General features: G+C 40.3%; 1 protein-coding gene across 2 annotated transcripts; it reads left to right on the top strand.

Annotated features, from left to right (window-relative positions):
* Positions 1 to 13803: 13803 nt before the first annotated feature.
* Positions 13804 to 16003, top strand: LOC122034490 (transcription factor bHLH130-like). 2 transcript variants are annotated; one of them, XM_042593766.1, is made up of 7 exons: positions 13804 to 13864; positions 13994 to 14445; positions 14556 to 14887; positions 14966 to 15112; positions 15196 to 15261; positions 15332 to 15400; positions 15478 to 16003. In XM_042593766.1, coding segments are annotated over exons 1-7 (1137 nt in total). In that variant the 5' UTR covers positions 13804 to 13862; the 3' UTR covers positions 15547 to 16003. The 2 variants fall into 2 exon arrangements, with proteins under 2 accessions (XP_042449700.1, XP_042449701.1); XM_042593767.1 differs by having other exon boundaries at positions 13808 to 13864; positions 14002 to 14445.
* The last annotated feature ends 10067 nt before the right edge of the window (positions 16004 to 26070 follow it).

Here is a 26070-nt window from a genome sequence, read left to right as displayed (position 1 = left end):
AATTAAAGCTTAATGGAAAATAGGGAAGAAATGTGACTCAGAAAAGAGGATCTTATGAGCAACGAACAACTTCAATCAAAGGAAGACAAGAGCTTACTAGAGAGATCACAGAGCTGACCGGAAAAGGAAGGCGATGGAGCGAAGCACGGTGTCACCAAGAGGCTTGTAGGTGGAGACGATGAAGTAAAGTGAAGAAGACGGAGTAGGCGTTGCTTATAAACTACGGGGTCGGCCGACCAGAGCCGTCCGATCTAGGTCACGGAAACCCAGGCAGAAATAGGACCGTTGAATTTGAATCGCCAAACGTCACATCGCCAGCGGATATCCGCTTGTCACGTCAAGCGTGTGCCTGCAATGGGCATGACACGTGGCTCTTCACCATGGGTCGACATTTAATGAGGGCATGGGGGCGCGCTCAACCATAATACGCAGGGATTTGCACGGTCTCCCAGAAATATGGTTGACGTAAGCCTGGATCGCGCTCGCCCAAGACATCCCAAGAAAAGATTTCACAAGTATAAATGTTCGTTGTGTCGATCGGCTTAAGGGAGCAGATCTACGGTCGAACGACAAGCTTCAATAGGATGACTGGCAGAGAGCAGTCACATAGCCGACCGTTGCGCCACGTTATCCTGATCAGAAACAAAGGTCGCATAGCCGACCGTGTCAGAGCCGATCGGGTGGCCCGTTTCACACATAATTTTGTCCAGTCAGTCGGACTTGCAGTCGCCTTCGACTAGACTTGAAGGGGAGGCATGTGATGCAGTGATGATGAGGGGCCCCACCCTGTGGAGGATAGCGGCTATGGTGGAGGTCAAAGTTAAGGCGGTCAACATGCAAATAGCATCGGTCGATCAGGCGAGCATACCCCGACAGGGGGAGAAGGTTTCGGTCCGATCCCGCCTTCGATACGGGGAGGTGTCAAATGATCGACGCTCAATGGAGTATTGGACGTTGAACAGAGGAGGAGACGATGTGCAGAAGCCGGGCCGAGCAGCTACCCCTCTCGGCCAGGTAGTAGAGCTCGACGTTGGAAGAGCGAAACTTCGACCGAGCGACTACCCCGTTCGGCCAGGTAGCAGGTTTCGACATTGGCAGAGTTCAACTTCGGTCGAGTGGCTACCTTGCTCAGCCTAGCAGCAGGTCTCGGCAGTGGCAGAATGGAACTTCGGTCGACCGGACACACGCACAGAAGTAGCGAGGTTCTGGCCAACCGGACGGGACACAGGAGCGGTAAAATTTTGGCCGAGCAGCCAACCCACTCGACCCAGCAGTACACTCCCTCTGATATCCATCGACATCCTTTTGGAAGTTGGTTCCACTAACACTGGGCATGGACAACCAGAAGATCGTACGGTGGAAGCTTTCACTGTCACTTTAGAGATATGTTCGGTCCGTTAAGGTACTGTGTCGGGGACACTTTACTGATAAGTCTTTTCAGGGAAAAGTTTGGGAAGCGTGCTCACCTTGGGGAGCATGCATGCATCCTACAGGAACTCTAAATAAAGGGAGGTCCAAGCATCGATGGAGGTACACAATATACGATAGATACTAGTCTCGCTACTGTTCATTTTGCCTCGCCATCTACTTCATCGTCGGTGACTGACTTGAGCGTCAGAGGGCCAACGCTGGGGACCCCTTTCCTGGATCGGCACTGATGTAATTTGTGTTACAGGTCCGAGCGGAGTCTATAGGTGGTCAGCGGGAGCGTCACATCCCCAGCTTTCCATCTTACTAACTTTCAGACAGGATCAGAGCTCAAGCGAGCTTTTATCGAATCGAGCTTTGAATTGCTCATGATCGGCTTGGTTCATTTACACCCTTAGGAAAAAGACTTGAGAGACGATCGACGATGTTCAGTAACCCTAGCCCCGATCCTGATCGACGATGTTGGATCCGACCGGTTAGACCAGTGACGATTGTTCCACCTGTTGCAAAATTTTATTATATAGGAGATTACTGTTGGTGTGATTAGCACTAACGGTCTAACCCAAGTTTTGATGAATGACAAAGTAGGTTAAGTTAGTTTCATATTGATCTAACAGTTTGATGAAGTGTGTAGGAGAAGTCCAGCTAGATCAACGGGTCAACCTGATAGCTGGCACGAAGCTTAGACTGGTCGACGGGCTGACCGAATGTCTGGCACGAAGTCCAGCTACGTCAACGGGTTGACCTGATAGCTGGCACGAAGCCCAGATTGGTCGATGGGCTGACCGGATGTCTGGCACGAAGTCCAGCTAGGTCGACGAGCTGACCTAATAGCTGACACGAAGTCCAGATGAGTTGAAGGGCTGACCAGACGTCTGACAGGTAAGTTGAGGTAAGTCACCGGAGGGGAGTGACTGTGAGGACCCGTTCCTGGGAAGGGAACTTAGGCACCGATCTAACTTAGAACCATTTCGGAACTCTAAGTTGAGATCTTGACTAGATTCCGATCTCGGTGAGATGGAATCTAATTAATACTCCTGTTTAGTTATAAAAATTGTGCTTTGTTTTGCAGGATATATAATTTGCATTTATGCTTCGGACTAACATTTTTTTTATAGGGAGTTGAGCTGCTAGAAAATAGAGGTTCGGGCGCCTGGAAGGGATTCGGGCGCCTGGAAGGGATCCGGGCGCCCGGAATGCAAATTCTATCCCCGACACACGGTGCCACATGGAGCACTCTGGTTGGATGAGCTACGTCACATTCCAGGCGCCCGAAGGAATCTGGGTGCCCGGAGCCTCCTATTTAAGGAGGATGCACCCTGGAGCAAAGAATACTCACAACAAGACCTTCCAATGCTTGCTCTACTGTGTTGTGCTCCTGCAACGCTGAAGCTTCTCCGACAACGCGCTCTTTCTTTTATTTTTATTATTATCGGTACTTCATCTCTTTTAGCATTTCCTGTACTTTCAATTTGTAAAATCTTATTCGAATAGTTAGTATATTGCCTAACGAAAGCACTCGACGAGTGCGGACCTTGGAGTAGGAGTCGACCAAGACTCCGAACCAAGTATATTGGTTCTTTTTAGCATTGCTCTATTTTTGTTTTTCCATTGCGTACTTAACTTAAACGTTTTCGATCGGTATTCACCCCCCCCCCCTCTATCGACTTTCACGATCCAACAATTACTGGATAATCTGAATTTGAAATTATACCATTAAAATCAATCTTTTTGGTTAAGATGATCTAAATTAATAATTTTAAGCTGACAAGTGGGGAAGAAGAACTATTTTGAGATGACTATGCTATCTAGAAAATTAGACTATTTTGACTAAGTTCGAATGGCCAAGGGATGTCCGAGTAATTGAGTGTCAAGTGCTCAAGTCTGAGTTAGTTGAGTGTCGAGTGCCCAAACCCGATTTAGCTGAGTGTTGATTGCCCGCGCCCGAGTTAGCTCAGTGTCAATTGCTCGAGTTCGAGTCAATCGAGTGTCGAGTGTTGAGTGCCCGAGTTCGATTTAGGTGAGTGCTCCTGAGTGGAAGTAGAGTCTGAGTCCTCCAAGTGGAAGCCAAGTCGTTGAGTCCAAGTCGACCGAGTGCTCCCGAGTGAAATCGAGTCATCGAGAGCCTGAGTCATCGAGTCAACTGAGCACTCTAGATGCCAAGTTTGGTTGAATGCTCCTATCAAGCCCAACGAGAAGATATCGAGACCTACGTATGATGCAATTTCTTTAAAACAGATTCACCCTACTACCTGTTTATTTTCTATACACAATGAAGTTCTCTCTATCCACTTGTTTATTTCCACATATCCAATACCACCACCACCTCGTACGGGGACGTAGAACAGCTCATCTTGGGGGGGACGACTTCAAAATCCACTCCGTGATGTGCTTAGTACAATGAAGTTTGTTCTTCCATTCTGGATTTCCTAATGAAGGGCGAAGGAAGATGGTCTGATGCAATCTCACATCTCCTTCCACTCGGCGGACAACAGATATAATATTGATTGTTCAAGACGATCACAACTTTCTCTGTAACAATTTCTCGAGATGTTGCAATGGCTTCTTCTTCATCTTATTCCACTGCACAGAACATGTAAGTCTTTTCAAGTTGTTCTATATATATTTAGTTTCAAAATCTTTGTCCTTTATGAAAAATTCAATCTTTGTTTCAAAATCTTTTCAGTGACATGTTAGAGCAGCTCCTTAGTCTTCTTTACGACTATTTTATGAAACCTCAATAGCTTTTACTTTATCAAATCAATGAACAAGTAAAATGATTAGTTGCTTGTTTTATAGTGCTAATAATGGTACCTTCTTTCCCCTTCCTCATGGTTGATACAATGTAAATGATCGGTTGTCGGTGGAAAATTTTCATGTGACTGAATTGGTCACCTCAAATTTAACATTACTTGACCTAGTTAATATTTTTTTACTCCAAAGCCCACACTTGTGAAGTGCTTTCATTGGACAATCATTATTAGTTCGAAAATGTTTACAAAGTTTAAGTACAAGGACTGTTAAATTAAAACATATCAACAACAGAAGAAGAAATTGCTTGAGCATTGATTGTCGGAGTAGCCTTTCGGTGTCGTGAAAGTCTTATCGGAGCAGCGGACAAGTCCAAAAGTTAGAGCGAGTGATCTAATGGAGCTGTTGCTCGAAGTCCTTTTTATAGGTCATCTCCAGGCGCTCGGACCAACCCCCGGGTGTTTGGAGTGCTGACATGGTTGCATATTATTGAAAGTTTATCTCTGAAATTTTTATCCATCTCCAGGCGCCTAAACTGGTCTGAGCACCTGGACCCTAACATGTGTCATCCACTCAACGTCTGCCATGTTAGCTAGTCTCCCGCTAGCTTCACCCCTTGATTGGGCTCTTAGAGCACCTCCAGACACAAGGACCTCCAGGCGCCTGGACCAAGTCTAGGTGTGTGGAACCCTTTTTTCAGTCTTTTGCTTTCCTGTACCATAAAGTTAGCATAACAAGCAATAATATGAAAATGAGTAATATATTTGACAATCTCCAGATTGTCCGATCATGACTTTGAGTTTTGTTGAAATCCTAGGTCAAACTAACACCTACTGTTATCTCAACCGGAAGCACATCCTCATTAGATCTCTCCTCCAGTTGCTTACTTCCACTTACCAATCACATACTTCCTTGATGTCAAGTCCCTTGACCCACCAGGACTTCTTGCCAGATCTCAACCAATCTGAACTTCAACTAGTTGACAACCCAACTAGTCTTCCTCCTGTGAAATCTCAATCAATCTGGACTTCATGTCAGCTATCCATCTAGTTAGACTTCAGCCTGGTGTTTCTATCCTCTAGACCCATCAAGTTCATATCCTGTATACTTGGTAAAAAGATTAGATCACAACATAATCTAACTTTAACCTTTGTCATATATCAAAATATGAGTTTGATTATTAATGCAACTTGCACCAATACAAAATGTCCAATTGAGATCAATTGATTTAGCCTAAGCCAATCGATTGGTATGTCTCCTAATCGATTGGTCAGACAAAAAAAGAATCGTGCTCAATTTAATTAAAAATATACTAGATTCTAGTTAAATATGTTGAATTTAGGAGAAATTATACCTTCTTTTAGACTTTTTATATCTATTAAAAAATGAGAGTAATTAAGTATATTGGTGTACATTAAGGAGTTGAAGCAAAAAAAAATATTTTTTTGATAGAGTGAGAACAAAGAAAATCTGAGTAAGGGATGGAGGAGGAAGCTGAATTTGTCTTCACTTATTTAATGCAGAACTATTTTACATTTTAACTTATTAAATTTATATTTAACTTGGATGCACGAAATGCTCAAGGAACGACTCAGCATTTCCTACGTGGAAAAAAAGAAATAAAAAAAAAAGAAATGAAATGAACAACAAAGCTTTTGCCCTAAAATCCTCGTGGCTTCTCCTTCTCCTCCACCCGTGATGCGACTTCTCTCTTCTCCACCCACATCCGCGACATGGCTCGGCTTCTCCCTTCTCCTCCACCCATGGCCACAGCTTCTCCTTCTCCTCCACCCACGACCGCGGGAATTAGCAACGAAACTAACCTAAAATCGCTACCTCTCCCTTCTCCTCTACCCTCGCCGCTTCTCCCTCCTCCTCCACCCACGACGAAAGGAGAAGTCGCGTCGCGGTTGGAGGAGAAGGAGAAGCCGCGGGGATTTTAGGGCAAAAGCTTTGCTGTTCATTTCATTTCTCTTTTTTTATTTTCTTTTTCTCCACGTAGGAAATGCTGAGTTATTCCTTGAGCATTTCGTGCTCCGTATTCTTGTAGCATATCATTTCTCATCTGTTTAATAATAAAATTATATATATAATGAACACTATAATTGAAAGTATAAAATTAATATATATATATAATAATAATAATAATAATAATAATAATAATAATAATAATAATAATCTTGAATAGTAATCGTGAATTATGAATTGGCGGTTTCTAACCGTGAACTGTAACCATCTTGGAGGGTTAAGATTCAGGGTCAATGTTCCAGGAACCATTAAATCGACGATTTCGAATCGTTTGAACAAGGAATTTCAAATTGTTTGAACCAGTAATTATAAACCGTTGAACTGGTGATTCCAAACTGTCAAACTTAGGATTGAATATTCGGTTAAAATCGAACTAAATCAAATTAATTGAAATTGAACAAACCGTCATAACCATCTCGTCGTATCATGCGTATTGCCAAATATGTGTTTAAATAAACCTCCGAGGGTACTATCCGTCATTTTTAAACCTTCAACTTTGCAACCCAGTATTACCGCAATGTGGGTAGCAACCCTTCTAAAATAATAGGACTTGTGGAGGGAGAATTTCCTAATTTTGCAATGTGTTTCAAAAAATGAAATACTGTGTTAATTGAAATTTCTCTATCATCGCTCATAAATAATATAATTCAGATAGTCTCACTATTTCTTCACTATCACATCATTCAAATATTGTATTCCTCATAACCAAGTGAAGATAATAAAAAATTAGATTAGTAATATTAATAACCTTAGATGAGTGCGGATCGAAGATATGTTTACCACCAATTGATCCCCATAAATTTGAACTATTAAACCTAGGAAGTATTTTTCATATTCCATCGCATGGAAAGTCAAAACATGCATTAAAATCATCGAGAGTTCATTCATAATCATCATTGTACAATCGAAATGTAATACTCCCCAACTCATGAGCATTTTGGAAATTAACAGAGCTTAAAATTTTTAAAACTATTATAGGATATGTTGAGTATTTCATACACATAAAATTATTCCATTCTATCCTCTTAAGAAGTCATTCAATATCATCCTTGAAGCTTAGAATATCTAAAGGTTTCATAGTCCAAATATTTGGTGCACATGATAAAATGCTTCAATAATGAATCAAATCGATGTTTTTGATCATCATTAACAAAAACAATACTAAAGTTATTATATATACCTTTGAAGTGTGCATTTAGTTCTCCTGAAGTTTCAATCTTTTCCTTGCCCTTGCTTGTAGTGTCTTCAAGAGTATCTTTCTTCTTGGAGCTAAACCCTTTCTTTAGTCGGTTCAACATCATGGAAGAAGGTGAAGCCAAGATCAAGGAAAGATGAGATCTCTAGAGAGGGTAGGAAGGGTGTATGGCAAGAGTTGAAGAAAGGAAATGGAGGAATAGGGGAAGAAGAAGTGAAAAGAGGGGGGGGGGGGGGGGGGGGGGTTGTGACGACGGCGGCACAGGTGTGTTTAAAGCACATGCCATGCCCTAGTTGTGGGGTAAAATAAGACATTAGGGATGGCATGGCCATGTGTGATAACAAAGTTGTATCGTGTTAGCTTCAGCCAAAGAAACACGATCGTGTGAAACCACATGACTCTGGCTCAGGTACTCGCTCTCTAGAGATGTTTATTCTTCAAAACCCTAAAAATAAAAACTAAACATCAACTAGAATGAAACGGAAAACAAAACTAAGAAACCCTTGGGTGCTCCAAGTAGTGCTTGTTGCGGTCATGAGCTCAACCCCTGTTTGATTCAGTCCGGGGGATGATGTTTGGAAAAATATATCTTTTTGTCTCCCTCTATTGGCGTTCCTAGGAACTAACTCTTCAAATGTTACCCATTTACCTTGCAATCCATATGTCCATTGCTCCATACAGATATACTTTTTGAACTTCAAGGAGCCCGTCCACCATGATTTTTAACTTGTCGGGGCAAAGTTTTAATCTTGAATTGAATAGTAGTACTAAATCTTCTTCTTTGAACTCCCGTCATAGAATGTGTGATCATGTCATTTGTTTATTCTTTCTTTATAGGACTTAACATGTCCGTACACATCCATTCTCAATTCATTAAGTTCATTAAGTTGGAGTTTTCTTTTCTCCCCAACTACTTTCAAATCGAGATTAAGTCATTGAATTGCCTAATAAGCCCTATGCTCCAATTCAACTAGGAGGTGACATGACTTTCCATAGACTAGCCAAAATAGGGTCATTCCAATTGGAATCTTGTAGGCAGTCCAATAAGCTCATAAAGTATCTGTTGGGGTTGCAATGTTGCAAACATAGTCCCATATTGGAAACACATGGGAAAGATCATGGGTTTATAAGAGAAAAGATATCTCCATTGGCATGAGGCCTTTTGGGGAGAGCCCAAGAGCAAAACCATGAGGGCTTAGGCCCAAAGTGGACAATATCATGCAATTGTGGAGATATCTAAATTCTTTTCGATCCTACAATTGGTATCAGAGCCCGGACTGCCAGAAGGTTTAACCGCCGACTGTGCACAAGAGTTATGGTCTAATTGAACCATGTGAGTACAATATTGACTATGGTCTAATTGAACCATGTGAGTACAATATTGACCTCGAACAAAGAAAGTGGGGGCTCCTATGTTCGGATCAAGAGGACCAGACACCAGACAGGAAGTCCTAGTAGGTCGTGTGGACCGAGGGGCAGGAAGTCCTAGTTGCGGCTAGGCAAGGAAGTCCTAGTAGGTCGGGTAGACCGAGGGGCAGGAAGTCCTAGTAGGTCGGGTAGACCGAGGGGCAGGAAGACCTGGTGGGTCAAGGATCGGACGTGGGAAGCCCATGGTCCTTTGTTTGAGGGGGGGATTGTTGGGGTTGCAAGGTTGCAAACATAGTCCCATATTGAAAACACATGGAAAAGATCATGGGTTTATAAGAGAAAGATATCTCCATTGACATGAGGCCTTTTGGGTAGAGCCCAAGAGCAAAACCATGAGGGCTTAGGCCCAAAGTGGACAATATCATGTCATTATGGAGATATTTAAATTCTTTTCGATCCTACAGTATCATCATACCATAAAACCTATTGTTAAACTTGTAGACAGTCCGATGAAATCAAAAACTTGTTAAACCGTAAGTGCACAGTTTTGCCACAAGTGATAAAAGATATCGAACCCACATGGATTGAGTTTAGAACTAGAAACTTATCACAGTGAATTATCTAAATGATCAAATGTTGTGAATTTACGCACTAAAAGAGAGGAAGAAGTAGAGAGAAGAGAATTGGGAAGGAGAATTGATCGAGGAAGTTGGTCAAGTGTTTTAGGGTTCAATTTCATTGTGATGTAAATTAATGTACTATGAATTGCTCATCTCTCATTTTTTATCCTTATGCGTATATAGGAAGTGTAATCAAATACAACACTCCCCGCGATGGTTGTTTCAGAGTGTTGCCCCTAGTGTTATCAAATATCACTAAGTAAACGAGATAACTTAGAGAGTACGGTTAAAGGGATACCCTCTGTCACTAAAGCCTCCTGATCACACAATCGCTAGATTACACGAGACACTTATTAACACAACATTAGGAATAACCCATTAAGCCTAATTAAATACTTTATTGTAGAGAATTGTTCTCCTTTTCAAGGCGACATTTTAGAAAGTCTAGTTAAAGGGATACCTTTTGTCACTAAGGGCCCCTTGATCATATAATCTGGGACATCCCCTTTACAGGGCGAGCAATCAATACAACCATCCAATCAAATACTAAATATAAACACAAATTCATCACACACATTTAATCAAATTGGTACAAGGCATAAATATGTCATACGGATAGGAAATTGGCAAATTCAATGAGTTTACATCAATCACGCATCATAGTTACTCTCTTAATCCTAAACCAAGTAGATCTACTCTATAACAAGAGGAGATATACCCAAAGACATGATAATTGTAAACTTTAAATCCAAATCTAAGAAGAAAGAGGAAGAAAGTTTAACCAATGCGATGAGAAGTCTTTGGATCTAATCCTTTGCTTATAGAGGTGAGGAGATGTCGAAAATGACTTTGAATTGTCGATAGGAGTGCAAATGAAGAGACAATCTCGACCAAATAGGACTCCCCAAAAGGAAAAACCCTTCCTCCCCTGAAAGGGGGAAGAACACCGTTTATATAGGCAGGGTCGTGCCCTAGCTGCCTAGGCCGTGTCACGGTCGTGCTTCTAGGCATGACCAGAGTGTGAAGAGGATAGGGTGGAGAGGCACAACCGTGCCTAGGGCACGACCAACCTATGAACCGGCTCTAGAAGGGAGACACGGTTGCGTGATTTCACACGATCGCCCCTAGATTAGCTGCTGATGGGAGGCACAGTTTGACTCTGCTTGCTCTTTGATGAGGGGGCATGCCAGGACTCTGCTCCTCTTTTAAGATTGCTCCGAAGCATGTCTTAGCTCCGTTTTCACTCTGAAAATTACATTCTATCAAGAAAAACCAAGCATGAGCATATCTCCAATAAAGAAAGTAATTATGCTAAAAATATATATATAATAAAGAAAAGTGTAATAGCATAGAATATACTCAGAGAATATAAGTGAATATGCGTCAAATTATGCATAAAAATATATGTAATCTATGCACATTAGCATCCATTCGGCTGAGTCGTATGTCTAGTACAATTAGATCGAGAGGACTTGATTCTGAATTGAACTAAGATGGTTCGGGATTCCATTGAGTCAGGGGGACTTGGGATCCGATTAGACAAAATATTCGATTGGCTGGCCTATTCGACTGAGCCACGTGACCATGCTTGTCCCGAGTGTTGACCCCTCCTTGACTTTGACAACCACATTAGTCATCTTTCTAAACTTCGCCCCTAATTTCGGGAACTCTACTTTATTTGTTGTATCACTTCTCATTCCTCTTCCAATCATTTCACTGAATTTTCCTTACCAATGTTGGGCGAGTTAGGGCATGAACTCCAGGAGATGTCTGATCAAAGCTCAAAGTAGAAGAGCTAAGCAAAAGAGAGAAAGAAAGAGAAGAAACCCTTATATGCTTGAGGTGAGGCGGCGAGAGATCCTTTGCGGATGTTTGGAAGGGTTGGGCAAGGCTCCTGCTGTCCCTATTTCTTCCAAACTTAAAAGGACTTCTTCTCAACTTACATTGCCTCCTTCCGGTTCATGCCCTCCAAACATCAGTTTAATTGAATTTTGATTTTTAACATCGAAACCGAACCAATTAAACTGATCTTTTAAGAGAAAAAAATAGAATTTCAAATTAACTGAATTGATATTTTTAATTTCAATCGATTCGATCAATTAATTCAATTTAATTAATTAAACTTTTACTTATCCTATCCTAATTGAAACTGACACTTCTGAGGATCTAATAAGAAGGCATCAATGCTGAAGGATTAGTGTACCTGAAATTCATCAGGAGACTGTTTACATCACCTCAAGTTTAAAAGTGCATCGATTTTCCAAAAATTCAGTTTCTGTAAAAAAAAAATTGTTTGTTAGTTTGTGCTATAGCATCTGATCCAACACTGTGGAATGTAGAATTTCCTCCTTTGCATATTCCCCTTTCAGGAATTAGCGGAGCAAATTCTTTGGAAAGACAAGAACACAGCACACGGTTCCAGGCGGCATCGTCATCGTCATCCTCATCCTCACCGCCTGATGGAATCCTGAAGCTGCTCTGAACACACATCCGATTCTGTAACCTAATCTCACTGCTCGCAAGAATCGTATGAGGTGACAGGTTCCAATTCTCTCCATCTCAACAATTCAAACAGTTTAGAGTTCCAGACCATGTAACTCATCTTTTCTTATATCAGGTTTTATAAAGGCCAGCGCACTCTCAACTCTCAATGTCCAAAAAAACAATTAAAAAAAACACAATTTATCAAGACGAATTTAAAATTATGATATTCTGAAAAGCGCATCTAACTTTTAAATTTTCTAAAATACATATTTATATTTCATTTTATCTCGTTAAAATTGGTGATGAATTTTATAATGCAGCATTATAGTATTGGTGTAAGGAGTGCGTAATTTAGAAAATCTAAAAATTAGATTGTCTTTTTTGAGATTTTTATAATTTTAATTTCGTTGATAATATATGTGATAAAGATGATTTACTTATCGTGAGTATTTTTTATCAGTAAATTAAATAGGAGGAGGTTTTATTTTGAGTAAAGTAGAGAAAAATCTCCAATCATAATTTAAATTTTATATTCAATCCCCACTCATAAAAAATTTTATTTTCACTCCATGCAAAGTTTTATTTGCTTCAATTCCCTGATGCAAATATTGTGATCTAATTGCCCCTCAGATTTTTTAGGTACAAAATGTCTAAAAATGAGTATAATTCCTCTTAAATTCAGTACTTTACACTAGAATCTAGTATATTTTCTATTAAATTGAGCATATTTTTTCTGTTTTAATATAATTCCTCCTAAATTCAATACTATTTAAAGAAAATCTAGTATATTTTCTATCCAATTAAGTATCATTTAAAGAAAATCTAGTATATTCGAGTATATTTTCTATTAAAATTGCCCTTCATATTTTTTTTAGGTATAAATAGTCTAAAAATGAGTATAATTCCTATTAAATTCAACACTTTAAACTAGAATCGAGTATATTTTCTATTAAATTGAGTACGGCTTTTTTCCTACTTAATATAATTCCTCCTAAATTCAGCATATTTAAAGAAAATCTAGTATATTTTTCATCCAATTGAGCATCATTTAAAAAAAATCTAGTATATTTTCCATCCAATTGAGTATCATTTAAAGAAAATCTAGTATATTTTTCATCTAATTGAGGTGAAAAAAGAATCGTGCTTAATTTGATAGAAAATATACTAGATTCTAATTTAATGTACTGAATTTAAAAAGAATTATACTCATTTTTTTATTTTTTATATTTTAAATATTAAGAATAATTAAGTAAATATATTTAACTAGGGAATGGAAATAAAAATTTATTTCAATAAAAAATACATGTAAAATTATATTTGTCAACAAGAATTGTATGTAAACTTTTCTTTTTATTTTCAAATAATGACTAGTTTGATTATCATGTAGCTTACAGCTGCCTTCGTGGTCAAACACGCATCATACGTTGTTGTTGTCCTCCTCGTGCTAGAAGCGTTGACTTATTGAATTTAATAATTGCTTGGCTAAAAGGGCAGCAAACGAGGCAGTTGAGAGGCTTACGCACAGTGGTTCAAATGGATCAGCAGCCGTACAACATAAATCACACGGTTCTGACTTTCTTTTAACATTATGGCTTTTAGTTACGTCTCTGTGGTTTCAGCCCGTGATTAATCCGAAGGATCTAGACCGTCCTTGGGCGATCGAACGGCGAGGACTAGCAGTCCGGTTGATCCAGAAAGCGACAAGCCGACACGGGATATAAAGAGGCGTCCAGCGTGGCAGATAAGATAACGTCAAAACTCCTCCCCATGCTACAAAAAACAATCTGAATCGAGTTTCTTAAGCAGCCGAAAAAGGTGACGTATTTGGCAAAATACGGCGAGGGCAATACGGTAAATACGAAAATACGGCGCCTGAATCCGCGTAGATTCGGGGGTATTTCCGTCACTTTGGTTTATAAATAGCGGGCGGAGGCGGAGGGACTCGGATTAGTTTGCGCTGCTGGTGCTCCTCCGGTGGAGAAGGATTTATGTGAGTAGAGAAAAGTAGAAGATTTGTTATTACTTTGAAAATTCAGCGTTTTATCTTTCGAATTCAATAGATTAAGGTGTGTGTGTGTGTTTTTTTTTCGCTTTTAAATTTGATTTACGGCGGATTTAGGAGAGCAGAGGAGGAAGAAATGATCTACGGATCTCCGCCGCCGGTGGAGAAGGAGGAATCAGAGTCCGAACTCCAGATTTACCAGCAAGATCAGCACCTGCAGTTGAACTCCAGCCTTCTCCGTTTCCGGTCAGCTCCGAGCTCTCTGTTCGGAGAACTCGCCGGCGCCGGCGCCGCCGCCGCCGCCCAGAGGAGCTCCCAGTTTCAGCCGCCGGAGTTGGTCAGCTCTCAGCAGGCCGTTCCTTTCTCTTCGGCTCAGTCTATGGTTTACCATCTTCCCACTCACACTCACTTATTGAACCATGGCTTGACGGAGAGATCCAACCACATGGAGATGCAGCGGCAAATTGAGATCGGCGGCGGCGGCGGCCGGAAATCTTCCAACCTGAGAAATCTTGTGCGGCAGAGCAGTACTCCTGTGGGCTTATTCTCTCACTCGAATGCCAGCAATGGTACCGCCTCTCACTAACAGAATAAAGAGGGTTAAATCATCAAAGCTATCTTCTTTTTAGTTTATGCTGTGTAAAGTTGTGATTTTTCAACTGGATCATCAATCTTTTAGGTTATCCGATGATGAGAGAACTGAGTGATGGTTTCAGAAACAGGGAACTTGCTCCTGCTCCTTCCATGGGGGATTCAGGGAGAGGAGGACTAAAGAACCAGATGAGCTTCCCGTCGAGGCAAAGCTCGCTGATGTCACAGATATCAGAGATGGGGAACGAGGAATTGTGTGGAAGTAGTCCTGATGACAGTAGCCAGTGTTACTTGGCCGGAGTTCCGATAACATCTTGGGATGAAACCTCGTTGCTTTCCGGCAACAAGTTGCCCGGAACAAGAAGCAGAGAGGAAGAAGGGAAGATGGTTTCTGGCCTCAACCTATCTCAATTGACTCAGGCAGTCATTTATTCTAGCTATATTTAATCATTGATTCTCATGCTTAATATTTAACCATAGTGATTTGTCTAAGAACAGAATGGTCTCACACATCAGCTCAGCTTGCCGAAGACCACAGCGGAAATGGCCGCCATGGAAAAATTTATCCAGTTCCAGGAGACAATCCCTTGCCAGACCAGAGCCAAACGGGGTTGCGCTACTCACCCGCGAAGCATCGCGGAGAGGGTGATTCTTCTCCTCCTCTTCCGTCCGATCGATAGCCCTGATTTGGGGTTGGACTCTTGATGTGTATTGGTTTTGATTTCCAGGTGAGGAGAACCAAAATTAGCGAAAGGATGCGAAAATTGCAAGAACTAGTCCCCAACATGGACAAGGTGGGCATTCCTGTTGCTTCCAATGGAACAGAAACCATCATTTAACCTGTGCTGCTGATTCAATTTGCAGCAAACCAACACCGCAGACATGCTCGATTTGGCGGTCGACTACATTAAGGATCTCCAGAGACAAGTTAAGGTATTCTAATGATTAACTCATGATCTGAATTCACTTGGTGCATTTTTGATTCTTGTTTCTTCATGCCCTGTTTCAAGGTATTAAGGGAAGGCCAAGCAAGCTGCACCTGCTCATCTAGCAAGCACAAGTCTTTCCACAAGTCATGATTGATGCCATTATATTAGAACTCGAAGCATACTGCATAGGATAGCAATATACAGTGTGGTGTTGTAGTGCACCTATTTTCTTTTTGCAAACACTGAATGGGGGAACTTTCGGTTGGATCTTGAGAAGAATAGCGAACGGCTAGGGGAAAAGTATGCTGAGCAGCTGTTTCCAACGAAGGAGATGAAGTGATCACTATGCATGAGATCTACTTTTCACCGCCACTGTTGGTGGATGCAGAACCACCACCACCACCACCATCAACCTCACCACTCACGGAGACTACTTTGGCTTGTGATTCAGTAGATTTCCTTTATCTGAGTTTAGAAACTGCTCTATGAGTCAGGATGCTGCTAGTAAGGTTTAGGTCGAGCTCGTCGAGTAGACATGTATATGAATGACTGTTGGACTCCAAACTTATTTGATATTGGAAATGCATTAGCAGTCAATTTGTCCTCAGTGCCTTCACAGTTCGAATTGTCCTTAATTTCCATGCTGTTTCATTTCTCTTTTTTTTTTTCTGTCTAATAAAGGTAGAAAATAATTTTTACAATATAAGATAGGACTACGTATTGGTGGGAACTTTTATATAATATGATTATGTTAAGACTATAAATGAACTAAATATTCATGAATAAATTTATTATTTGACTTAGTAAGAGATTATTTATATTTGTTCAATAAACACAACATAAATTAAATAACAAACTTAAACAATATGTTAAACTAAATAAATAATTTTGAATATATATGTTCAGTTGGTTAATATTCGTGAACACATTTGTGATCAATGTTCATAAATATGTTTATAAATAATATTCATTAATAAAACTCTTATCAATATAATAAACAAAAAAAATTTAAAAATAAATAAATAACTTTGTATTATCAAAGTCAATAATCAAATTCAATAACCAACCAAACAAGTTTAAAATGCAAAAGTTTTAAATAATCAAACAAACTTGAATTGAGAGGTCGATAATAACTAAATGAACCAAGCTTAAATTAAGTTTGAACCAAGCTCAAGCTCATAAAAAAAAAATCAAGCCAAGCTTGAATAATCATTTCAACAGGTTGGTTCATTTTAGTATTGGTTTGGCTTGACTTGACTACTTTACCAAACAAGCTTGAACACTATAAGACTTGGTCTATCTTGATTCGTTTACAATCCTTGTCTTTGGTATAATAGTCAGAATTAGTTGTAATGTTATTGATCGAGAGGGTAATTAGTGGGTGCCACATGGATAAGAAAAGATTGGAGACCTTTCCTGAGATGGTGGTTCAAACAAAGGGGAAGTCGAGTTGACGCTCGACCCCTTGGCCTCCTAGCTTCCGGGCCTCCCGACTCTCGGGTCTCCTAGCTCCTTGGCCCCCCCGGCTCCTTGGCCTCCCGGATCCTTTGCGACACACATCATAATGCATGACCATTTCTGGAAAAAAAAAAAATAACCATTACATAAATCTCGGATTATTTCGGGAAAAGAATAATCCTCCCACACATCTCGAATTATTCCAGGAAAAAGGTAATGACATGAATAAATATTGCATTATTTAAGAAATTAAATAATAATAACATAAAGATTAGAATGAAAGGAAACAAAGTCTGTTGTCTCTATATAAAACATAGCTCTATCTGACATCCAAGGTACATACACACACTTACGTACATCAAAACCCTAATATTGTTCTTTTCCTCATCCTCTAACTTTAGAGTCGGAGTAGTTGCGTTGGGAAACCTCTAGCTGTCATTCTAACCTCTTTTCCTCTTGTTTGTTGTTGTCTAGGCTCACAGAACCACATCACCCTCGTTGTCATCCAGTGATTAAGTTGGTCACAAAGCTAACTCACCAGTGATTCATTTGTCGACATTAGTGGGTACGAACAAATTGACACCGTTTATAAGAATACTAAGTTAAAGACATGAATCAATACTTTAAGATGGATGATGTTGAAAGACCTAACATCATCACCATGGCAATAGAGAATTTCGACAAATTGGTAGCGGCGACGATGCAAGCGTTGTTAAAGGGGCAACCATCACATCCTCCACCAATGATCACTCCCTCAATCGAACCACCGCCCCGGTCAGTTGAAGAAACACCGGTGTACCAAAGGGTACCTTCGCCTACGAGGATACCATAGATTGCTTCTCTCATACCAATTAGTAAGTCCATTGCGAGAGAATATTTTGTAGAATCTTCTGGCGAAACCCCTCATAAGGATTTTCTAAGGGAAAAGGATCCCAAATCTGGTGAAACGAAAGCTCTTTGAGGCCCTCCATTTTCATGGGACATCCTCTAGGATGAGTTGCTGAGACACTTTCGATTGTTGCAGATCGAAAATATAATGGTATTACATATCTGAAAGATCACATCTACAAATTCAAGAATGCTTCTTTATTACATCAATATATGAATGACATCAAGTGTCGAGTTTTCCTGATCATGCTCTCGGGGTCAACGCAGAGATAGTTTAGTTGACTCCCTACTTCTTTTATTCGAACTTTTGAGGAGTTTAATGTCTTCATGCAGCACTTTGTGACCAGTCGAATATACTAAAAAATGTCGCATAATTTGTTTGTTCTAAAGTATAAATTCAAAGAACCCCTAAAAGAATATTTGTAAAGATTTAATCGGGTGACCATGGACGCTCCCTTGGTTATCCCAGAAGTGCATGTTAGTGTTTTCTCGTAAGGCTTGATCGATGGAGGTTATTTCAGGTCTTTGGTGAAAAAGCCTCCAACCAATTTAGAAGAACTACAAATCTAGGTGCTTAAGTATATCCAAGTCAAGGAAGCCTAGTCCAGGAAGAGAAAGGAAGTTCCAACTTCCACTCCTATCCCCACTCATCCAAATCGTAGAGCCCCTCCTCCGCCTTTGCGAAATCAAGAGTTCACAAATCAGAGAAGGGAAAAGGTGGTTCAAACAATGGAAGAAGTCTCGACTTCTACTCCTAAATCCAGTCAAAGGTCCCTCGAGATGATTTAATATTGCGCATACCATCAATCAAGTACTCATTCCATTCTAGATTGTCAGTAGTATGGGAGGGAATTAAAACGAATAGCTAATTAACGGAATGCTAACCGAAGTGGGCCTAGCAAAAGAAAATCTCTTGACCCCTACAAACGTCATCACCATCATGATGCTGATATCGATCGATCCACAAGTCAGCGATCCCATTATCCCTCAAAGGAACCCCGGGGTTCCTCTTGGTCTCGTCAAAAGGCCAAAGAAAAAGATACAAGTAAGAACAAGATTGATGCTCGAGAGACTACAAACATAATCTATGGTGGACCCATAGATAAGGACTCCACTCGAGTCTGAAGGGCTCATGGTAGAAGGCTGGAAAGTTAATGTTGTTAGCACCAGTCGTGGAAGAGGACAAGGTTCTTCCATAAATTTTAGACCCAAAGATTTGGCAGGAATTGAGGCCTCCATGATAATACTTTAGTAATTGAGACTTTCATTACCAATTATCGAGTGAAGAGAGTATTTATTGATACCGACAATTTTATTGACATCATCTTTAAAACATCTTTTGATCATATATAGTTGGACGGGGAGGAGGCTTCATGGGGCACAAAGTACAATCCATTGGCTAGATTAAACTCTCCCTTTTCTTGAAGAAGGAGCCACTAATGCAAACTCGACAAACATCTTTTATCATCATAAACATCGTCTCAGCCTGCAATGTCATACTAGGGAGGATGGCATTGAGTACCTTCCAAGCGGTGATCTCCACTTTTCATCAGAAAATTAAATTGCTAGTGAGGAGCCAAGTTTGAGAGGTAAAAGGTTACCAGTAAGTAGCGAGGAAATCCTATGTGGATATAATATGAACCAACTAGCGCAAGACAATCAAACTCAAGACAATGCTATCCAAGTCGTCCAATAGGCACCGATCTTAACTAAAAGAGAATCATGAAAGTGTACGAGTTTATCTCGACCGTCTAGATGGAGTCACCCGAATAGCTGCCAACCTTCCTTGTGGGCTTAAACAAAAATTAATTGCTTGTCTCTCACATAATCATGATGTCTTCGCCTGATCATCAAAAGGTGTAGGAGTTTCCCCAATTGTAATTGTTCACCAGCTGAACACATTGCTAGAAGTTCAATGCGTTTGACAGAAGAAGCAAAACTTCTCACTAGAACAAGACCATGAAATTCAGATGGAGACCACAAAGTTAATGGAAGCTCGAAACACATAGGAGGTTCAATTCCCTACTTGACTCGTTAATGTTGTACTAATGTCCAAACCAAGAGGCAAATGAAGAATCTGTATCAATTTTCATAACCTCAATAAAGCTTATCCAAAAGATTGCTACCCTTAACCCATATTGATAAGCTGATAGACTCTACTTCCGATTGTAAACTCATATACATGCTGGATGTTTATCAAGAATATCATTAGATTCCCTTGGCTTTTGAAGATCAAGAAAACGTTAGTTTCATAACTACTAATGGAACTTTTTATTATATTTCCATGTCATTCGATTTGAAGAATATAGGAACAACCTTTTAAAGACTCATGGATCTTGTTTTTAAGAATAAATTCAGGAGAAACATTGAGGTGTATGTTAATGACATTTTTATTAAGTTTGTTTGATCAAAGACCTTGACTCAGATATCGAGGAGACATATCGCATGCTCATGTAATACATGCTTAAACTTTACCCCAATAAATGCTTATTTGAGGTCAAAAGTGGGAAATTTCTTAGGTACATTATGACCGAATGAGGAATCGAGGTAAGCCTTTAGAAAATCCAAGTGTTCCAGAACACACTCCTCCCCCCCCCCTAGGGAGGCACAACAATTGATTGGGCAAATTACAGTACTTTTGCAATTCATCTCCTGCTTAACTGATCAGAGTCTACCCTTTTTTAAGATATTATGGAAAGCTTCCAAGTTTGAGTGGAACGTGAAATACGATGAGGCTTTCACCGAATTGAAAGAGTATTGGTCTCCATTACCTTTACTCTCTAAATCGATAGCAGGAAAAATGCTATGGGTATACCTCTCAGCATCCGAAGGAGCAGCCGCTACAGTCTTGCTATGATAGGAAGACAATATACAACACCCCATCTATTTTCTAGACCATTTGTTGAAGGATGCCGAGAGCAGATACACTAATATGGAGAAATTGGCTCTTAGATTGACCTTTATTGCCTGCCGACTGAGGTCATATTTTCTTACTCATCCTATTACAATCTTCACCAATAGTACTCTGGGCCGGGTGTTAATGAATCCTGAAGCCTCGGGGAGGTTGATCAAATGGACCACCAAGTTGAATGAATACAATATCTAATATCAACTACGAACAACCATTAAAGCTCATTCTTTAGTAAATTTTTAACAGAAGTTCCTGACCAGGAGGCAAGTAGAACATGAAAGATTTATGTGGATAACTCCTCCACCTGATAAGGCAATGGAGTTAGGATATTACTAATTCCCCTTCAGAAGATGTATACTAACTTTCTGTCCGTCTTGATCGACTTTTGTGCATCCAACAATAAAGTTGAGTATGAAGCCTTACTCACAAGACTTCAAATAGTAAAATAAATCAGGACCTCCAGAGTGATCAATTTTTTGGACTTGCAGTTGGTGGTTCAACAACTAGAAGGAAGTTTTGAGATCAAAAGATTCCTCGAGCAGATAATCAGAAGGCAGATGAGTTGGCCAAACTAGTAAATGCACTAGCAGGTTGGAGAACGAATAACTGCGTATCTCATACTCTACTAGTTTCCCAGGTCGAATAAGATTTAAGTCAGGATAAGCCTACTGATTAAAGAACATCCATCATTGTTTATCTCAAATAAGGAATTCTGCCTATCGATCCAGAACAATTTTGATTATTCAAAAGAAGGGTTCCCCATTTCACTTTAATTGGGGACGTATTATATCGACGATCTTTCTCGTGTCCCTCTTCAAGTATCTCAGTCTAGATGATGTTGTTTATGCAATGAGGGAGGTTTTTAAGGGTATTTATGGAAACCATATTGGAGGGAGGACACTTACTCAGAAAACATTACTAGCTAGGTATTTCTAGCTGATAATGCAAGCCAATGCTGCCTGATTAGTCACAATCTGTATTCATTGCCAAAGGCATCAAAATATCTCTCATCGTCTGATAGAATTCTTGAAGACCTTCACTGTATCAACTTCCTTTGACGAGTGGGACAAGGATATTATGGGGTCTTTCCTAGTTGGGCCTCAACAGAAGAAATTCCTCATAGTTACTATGGATTACTTTTCATAGGTTGAGACTGAAGCACTGGCTCGAATAATTGAAGATGCAGTAAAGAAATTCCTGTGAAAGAATATCATTTGCTAATATAGCATCCTTCACAAGCTTGTCTTCGAAAATGATAGGCAATTTCAGGGTCGCCGACTAAAAGAATGGTGTGAAGGATTTATAATCCAACAAACCTTCACTTCAGTAGCCTGTCTACAAAGCAATGGTCAAACCAAGGTGGTTAATCGAGAAATAGTTCGTGGACTCAAAATTAAATTAGATAATGTTAAAGGTTGTTGGGTGGACAAGTTGCCAAGCATCCTATGGGCTTAACGAACCACACCTCGAGAGAGCATAAGAATGACTCATTTTTATCTTATTTATGGAGAAGAGACAATCACCCCAATAGATATTGGGGAAGAATCAATTCAGAGAAGTACTTACGGACAAGATAATTATGAATAACAACTCCTAGATGTCACACCCTGAGAGAGTCTCTGTCCGAAAAACAGATAACATCTCTCCCCTCGTGACAATATATAGAACCTGTATACAATAGCCACACAACTGTACAAGTATAATATATAGTCTCTGTTCAAAACAAAACACAACTATGTAGTTTAATATACAACCCACACAGCTGGATCAAAAATACAATGGAAGACAATAAGATAAACAACGTAAAGCGCAAATCGACTAACTGTGAGTCGGCTCGGCTTGACACAACAACCATCTAACCGAACAAAAGACCAAGACAAGATAAAAAATCACACTCAAGTTAATTATTACATAAACATATTGGTAAAACCAAAATATGAGTAAAAGCAACAGTAGAAATAAATCTCTCAATGCGGCGTGAGATTGGCAGGTAGGATCCTTCAAGCAACTCCATACATATATTATCTATTTGCTACCTGAAGGAAAAATATAATAGGTAGTGAGTCCAAATGACTCTGAGAGTAATAGAAAATAGTGCATGATAATAAGATACAGAGAGTAAAGATATATAGTCGCAGGAAAATACTTATTACAAAAGCAAGTGTGTCACTATAATCGTCTGCTAACTAAAGCATAACCAACAATAATAATCCTCCACTAACCTGCTCAACCAGATATGACCAATAAATCGAGAGTACATATAGTACATCTTAACCCGTACGAACAAATACATGAACGACATATAGCAAATATATAACATGCATTGACTGTAGGAGAACGCTCTACCACAGATGGTCCCATGGGTAGTCAAGGTAAACAAATAGTCACTATCTGCAGGCGAATTCGCTACCGCGAATGGTTTCATGGATTGATAGGGTAAGTAAACAGTCATTATCTGCGAGAGAACTCGCTACCATGAATAGTCTTGTGGGAAGAACGGGTATATACATAGCTGTCTAGCTACGGACTATATGCGAATTCGCTACCACGAATGGTCTCATAGGTAGTCATATATATCATTATCGCTGATGACTCTCTCAACCATGAGTGAGATATAATGGTCGATAGGATAAATCAACGGTCGCTAACGACTCTCTCAATCAAAAGTGGAAGACAATAGTCAATAGGATATAACAATGATTGTTGATGACTCTCTCAACCATGAATGAAAGACAATGGTCGATAGAGTATAACAATGTAACAATATGTAGAAAGGTCTAACCTCACTAGTGTTTAGGCATGAGCCTAAATAACAGATAAGGTCAAGTAGGATACTCAATATCCTACACTACGGTATGATCTTATAAATATACAGGCATGAATAAATATCAAACCGGTAACTTAGTTTAATATTCTATAGCTATGCTACGATATAATATCACTAGCATAATAGTACGAGTATAAATGATCATACATAACACAGATAATAATGAGACTACATGGATATCAAAATAGATCAATATACAAGATTAAGAAATAAAAGATCAAGCTCAAGAAATAAGAACGAATAGAGTCAAGGTAAATATAGTAACTATCTAAACATAGGTCATGCACGTAGTAAAAGAACAAGGCAGGAAGTACCCATCTCGAATGTCAATCAAGCAAAACGTCCACACGTTAATGTCTACCATGGGCTTAAAGTCTTGCAACATAAAAAACAAGTTATTACAATGCTCTAATGTAAACCAAATGACCCTCCACAATCCTAATCAATTACAGAAAACCATAATTAAATCAACCTATGATCAAATCAAATAGTAGTTCTATCCTCAATTGACTTCGTTTCCTCTTCTAATTAACATACACAACCACTACCATATCAATCAAACCCAATCAACAATATAGATCCTCTAGCCTTACGCTCATTTGATTAACATGATAACTCAATCGATTGGCGTTTTAAACCATCAACGAATTAGTCAACCTCCTTCTAAATCACTAACATATCTATTTTTAATATAATCAAAGAACATCTCATGAATTGTAATAACAAAACTTAGGGAGGGAGATTCGTTACCCTATGACTTCTTCTTTTCCAACAATGGCTCATGGCAACACGACAATGAGTGGCTATGGGAGAGGAAATGATCCCACTGGACAAAGGGGTGCTAGATTCCTGATTGTGGTCGAAGAAGGCCTGGTGATGTCAGCCTGTGCTCATAGCAAAGGAGCAGACCAACACTGGCACGCGTTGTAGACGCGAGGGGAAGGGAAGCAGCTATGCAATGGCCGACGATGTCTTGCAATGGTTAAAGCGTCGTCCGGTGTGCCTCACTTGAGCAGGTGTGGCGGCGATCTAAAGGTAGCTCTCTAGGATGGTCACTGCCTCAGTAAAGAGGTTGATAACAACTCTGAGATGGCCATGAGCTGCGAAGAGCGGTAGCGGCGATGGTCGTTGATTGTGATGGTGTGGATCGGAAGATGGCGATGTCACTGCATTATCCTCAGGCGAAGGGGCGGTGATAGCTAGCTAGGTTGGAAGATGGCCACAAGTAAGGCGACAGTGGACCAATCTATGGTATAGCGGGGTTGGCGATGAATGGTTGGCGGGTGGCGTGACACGCGTCGCTGCCGTGAGGGGGAAGAGAGGGGAGACAAAATATGTTAAGTTAGTTTTGTTGTTGATCTAACACTTTAACTGAGTGTGCAGGAGAAGTCCAGACAAGTCGACGGGCTGACCGGATGTCTGGCACGAAGCCCAGCTAGGTCGACGGGTCGACTGGATAGCTGGCACGAACTCCAAACGGGTCGATGGGCTGACCGAACGTTTGACACAAAGTCCAGCTAGGTCGACAGGCTGACCGGATAGCTAGCACGAAGTCCAGACGGGTCGAAGGGCTGACCGGACGTCTGGCAGGTAAGTGGAGGTAAGTCACTGGAGGGGAGTGACTATGAGGACGCGTTCCCGAAAAGGGAACTTAGGCGCCGATCCGACTTAGAACCATCTCAGAACTCTAAGTCGAGATCTTGACTAGATTCCGATCTCGGAGAAACGGAATCTAATTACTGTTTTTCTTATCTATAAAACTGTGCTAACAATCTGTGTTGCAGGGTATAATTGCCTCGGACTAAAAATTTTCTTGCAGGAAGGAGTCTATTGGAAACTTGGGTTCGGGTGCCCGGGAGGTACCCAGGCGCCCGGAGGTAAAGTTTATCCTCCTCACGTCGTCGCCACGTGGAGCCTTTGGTTGGGTCGACTACGTCATGGTCGAGGCGCCCTGAAGGTTCCAGGTGCTCCGAACCTCCTATATAAGGAGGGTCAAGGCTGGAGCTAAAAAATGTACTCAGAATTCAAGATCCACTTCTCTGTGCTCCTGCGACGCTGCGAAAAGATCTCCGACTTAGTGCTATCTTTTATTTTTTATTCCATAGTCGATATTTTCTTTCTATCAGTTCTTGTACTTTAATCTTGTAATTCTATTTTCGAATTGATAGTGATTGCCCATCGAAAGCACCCTCGTGTGCGGACCTTGGAGTAGGAGTCGCCAAAGACTCCGAACCAAGTAAATCGTTGTGTCTTCTTTGGCTTGTCTTTTGTCTTTCCGCTGTGTTTACTCTTTACGAAAGTTTTCTGTTATCGATATTCACCCCCCCTCTATCGAACGTTCACGATCCAACAAGAATGAAAGCTATAAAAGAAGCACTTGAACTTTGAGCCAAATACAACTTTCAGTCTTCTTATTTACGCGCTATGCTTCTTCTATGCTGGTGCAAGCTTCGACTACTATGACGCCGTGAAGTCTCTGACAACCTGTAACTTCTTTTTATACTCATATGTTGTTGGTATATTTAATTACTTGAACTTTATATTCACATCTATAATATTTCTCTGTCATTTAGTAGATTGTCCAACGAAA

This window comes from Zingiber officinale, chromosome 11B (assembly GCF_018446385.1).
Source record: "Zingiber officinale cultivar Zhangliang chromosome 11B, Zo_v1.1, whole genome shotgun sequence".
In the NCBI taxonomy this organism is placed as follows: domain Eukaryota; kingdom Viridiplantae; phylum Streptophyta; class Magnoliopsida; order Zingiberales; family Zingiberaceae; genus Zingiber; species Zingiber officinale.
The sequence above is the reverse complement of the archived record's forward strand: the minus strand, read 5'-3'. Positions and strand labels throughout refer to the sequence as shown.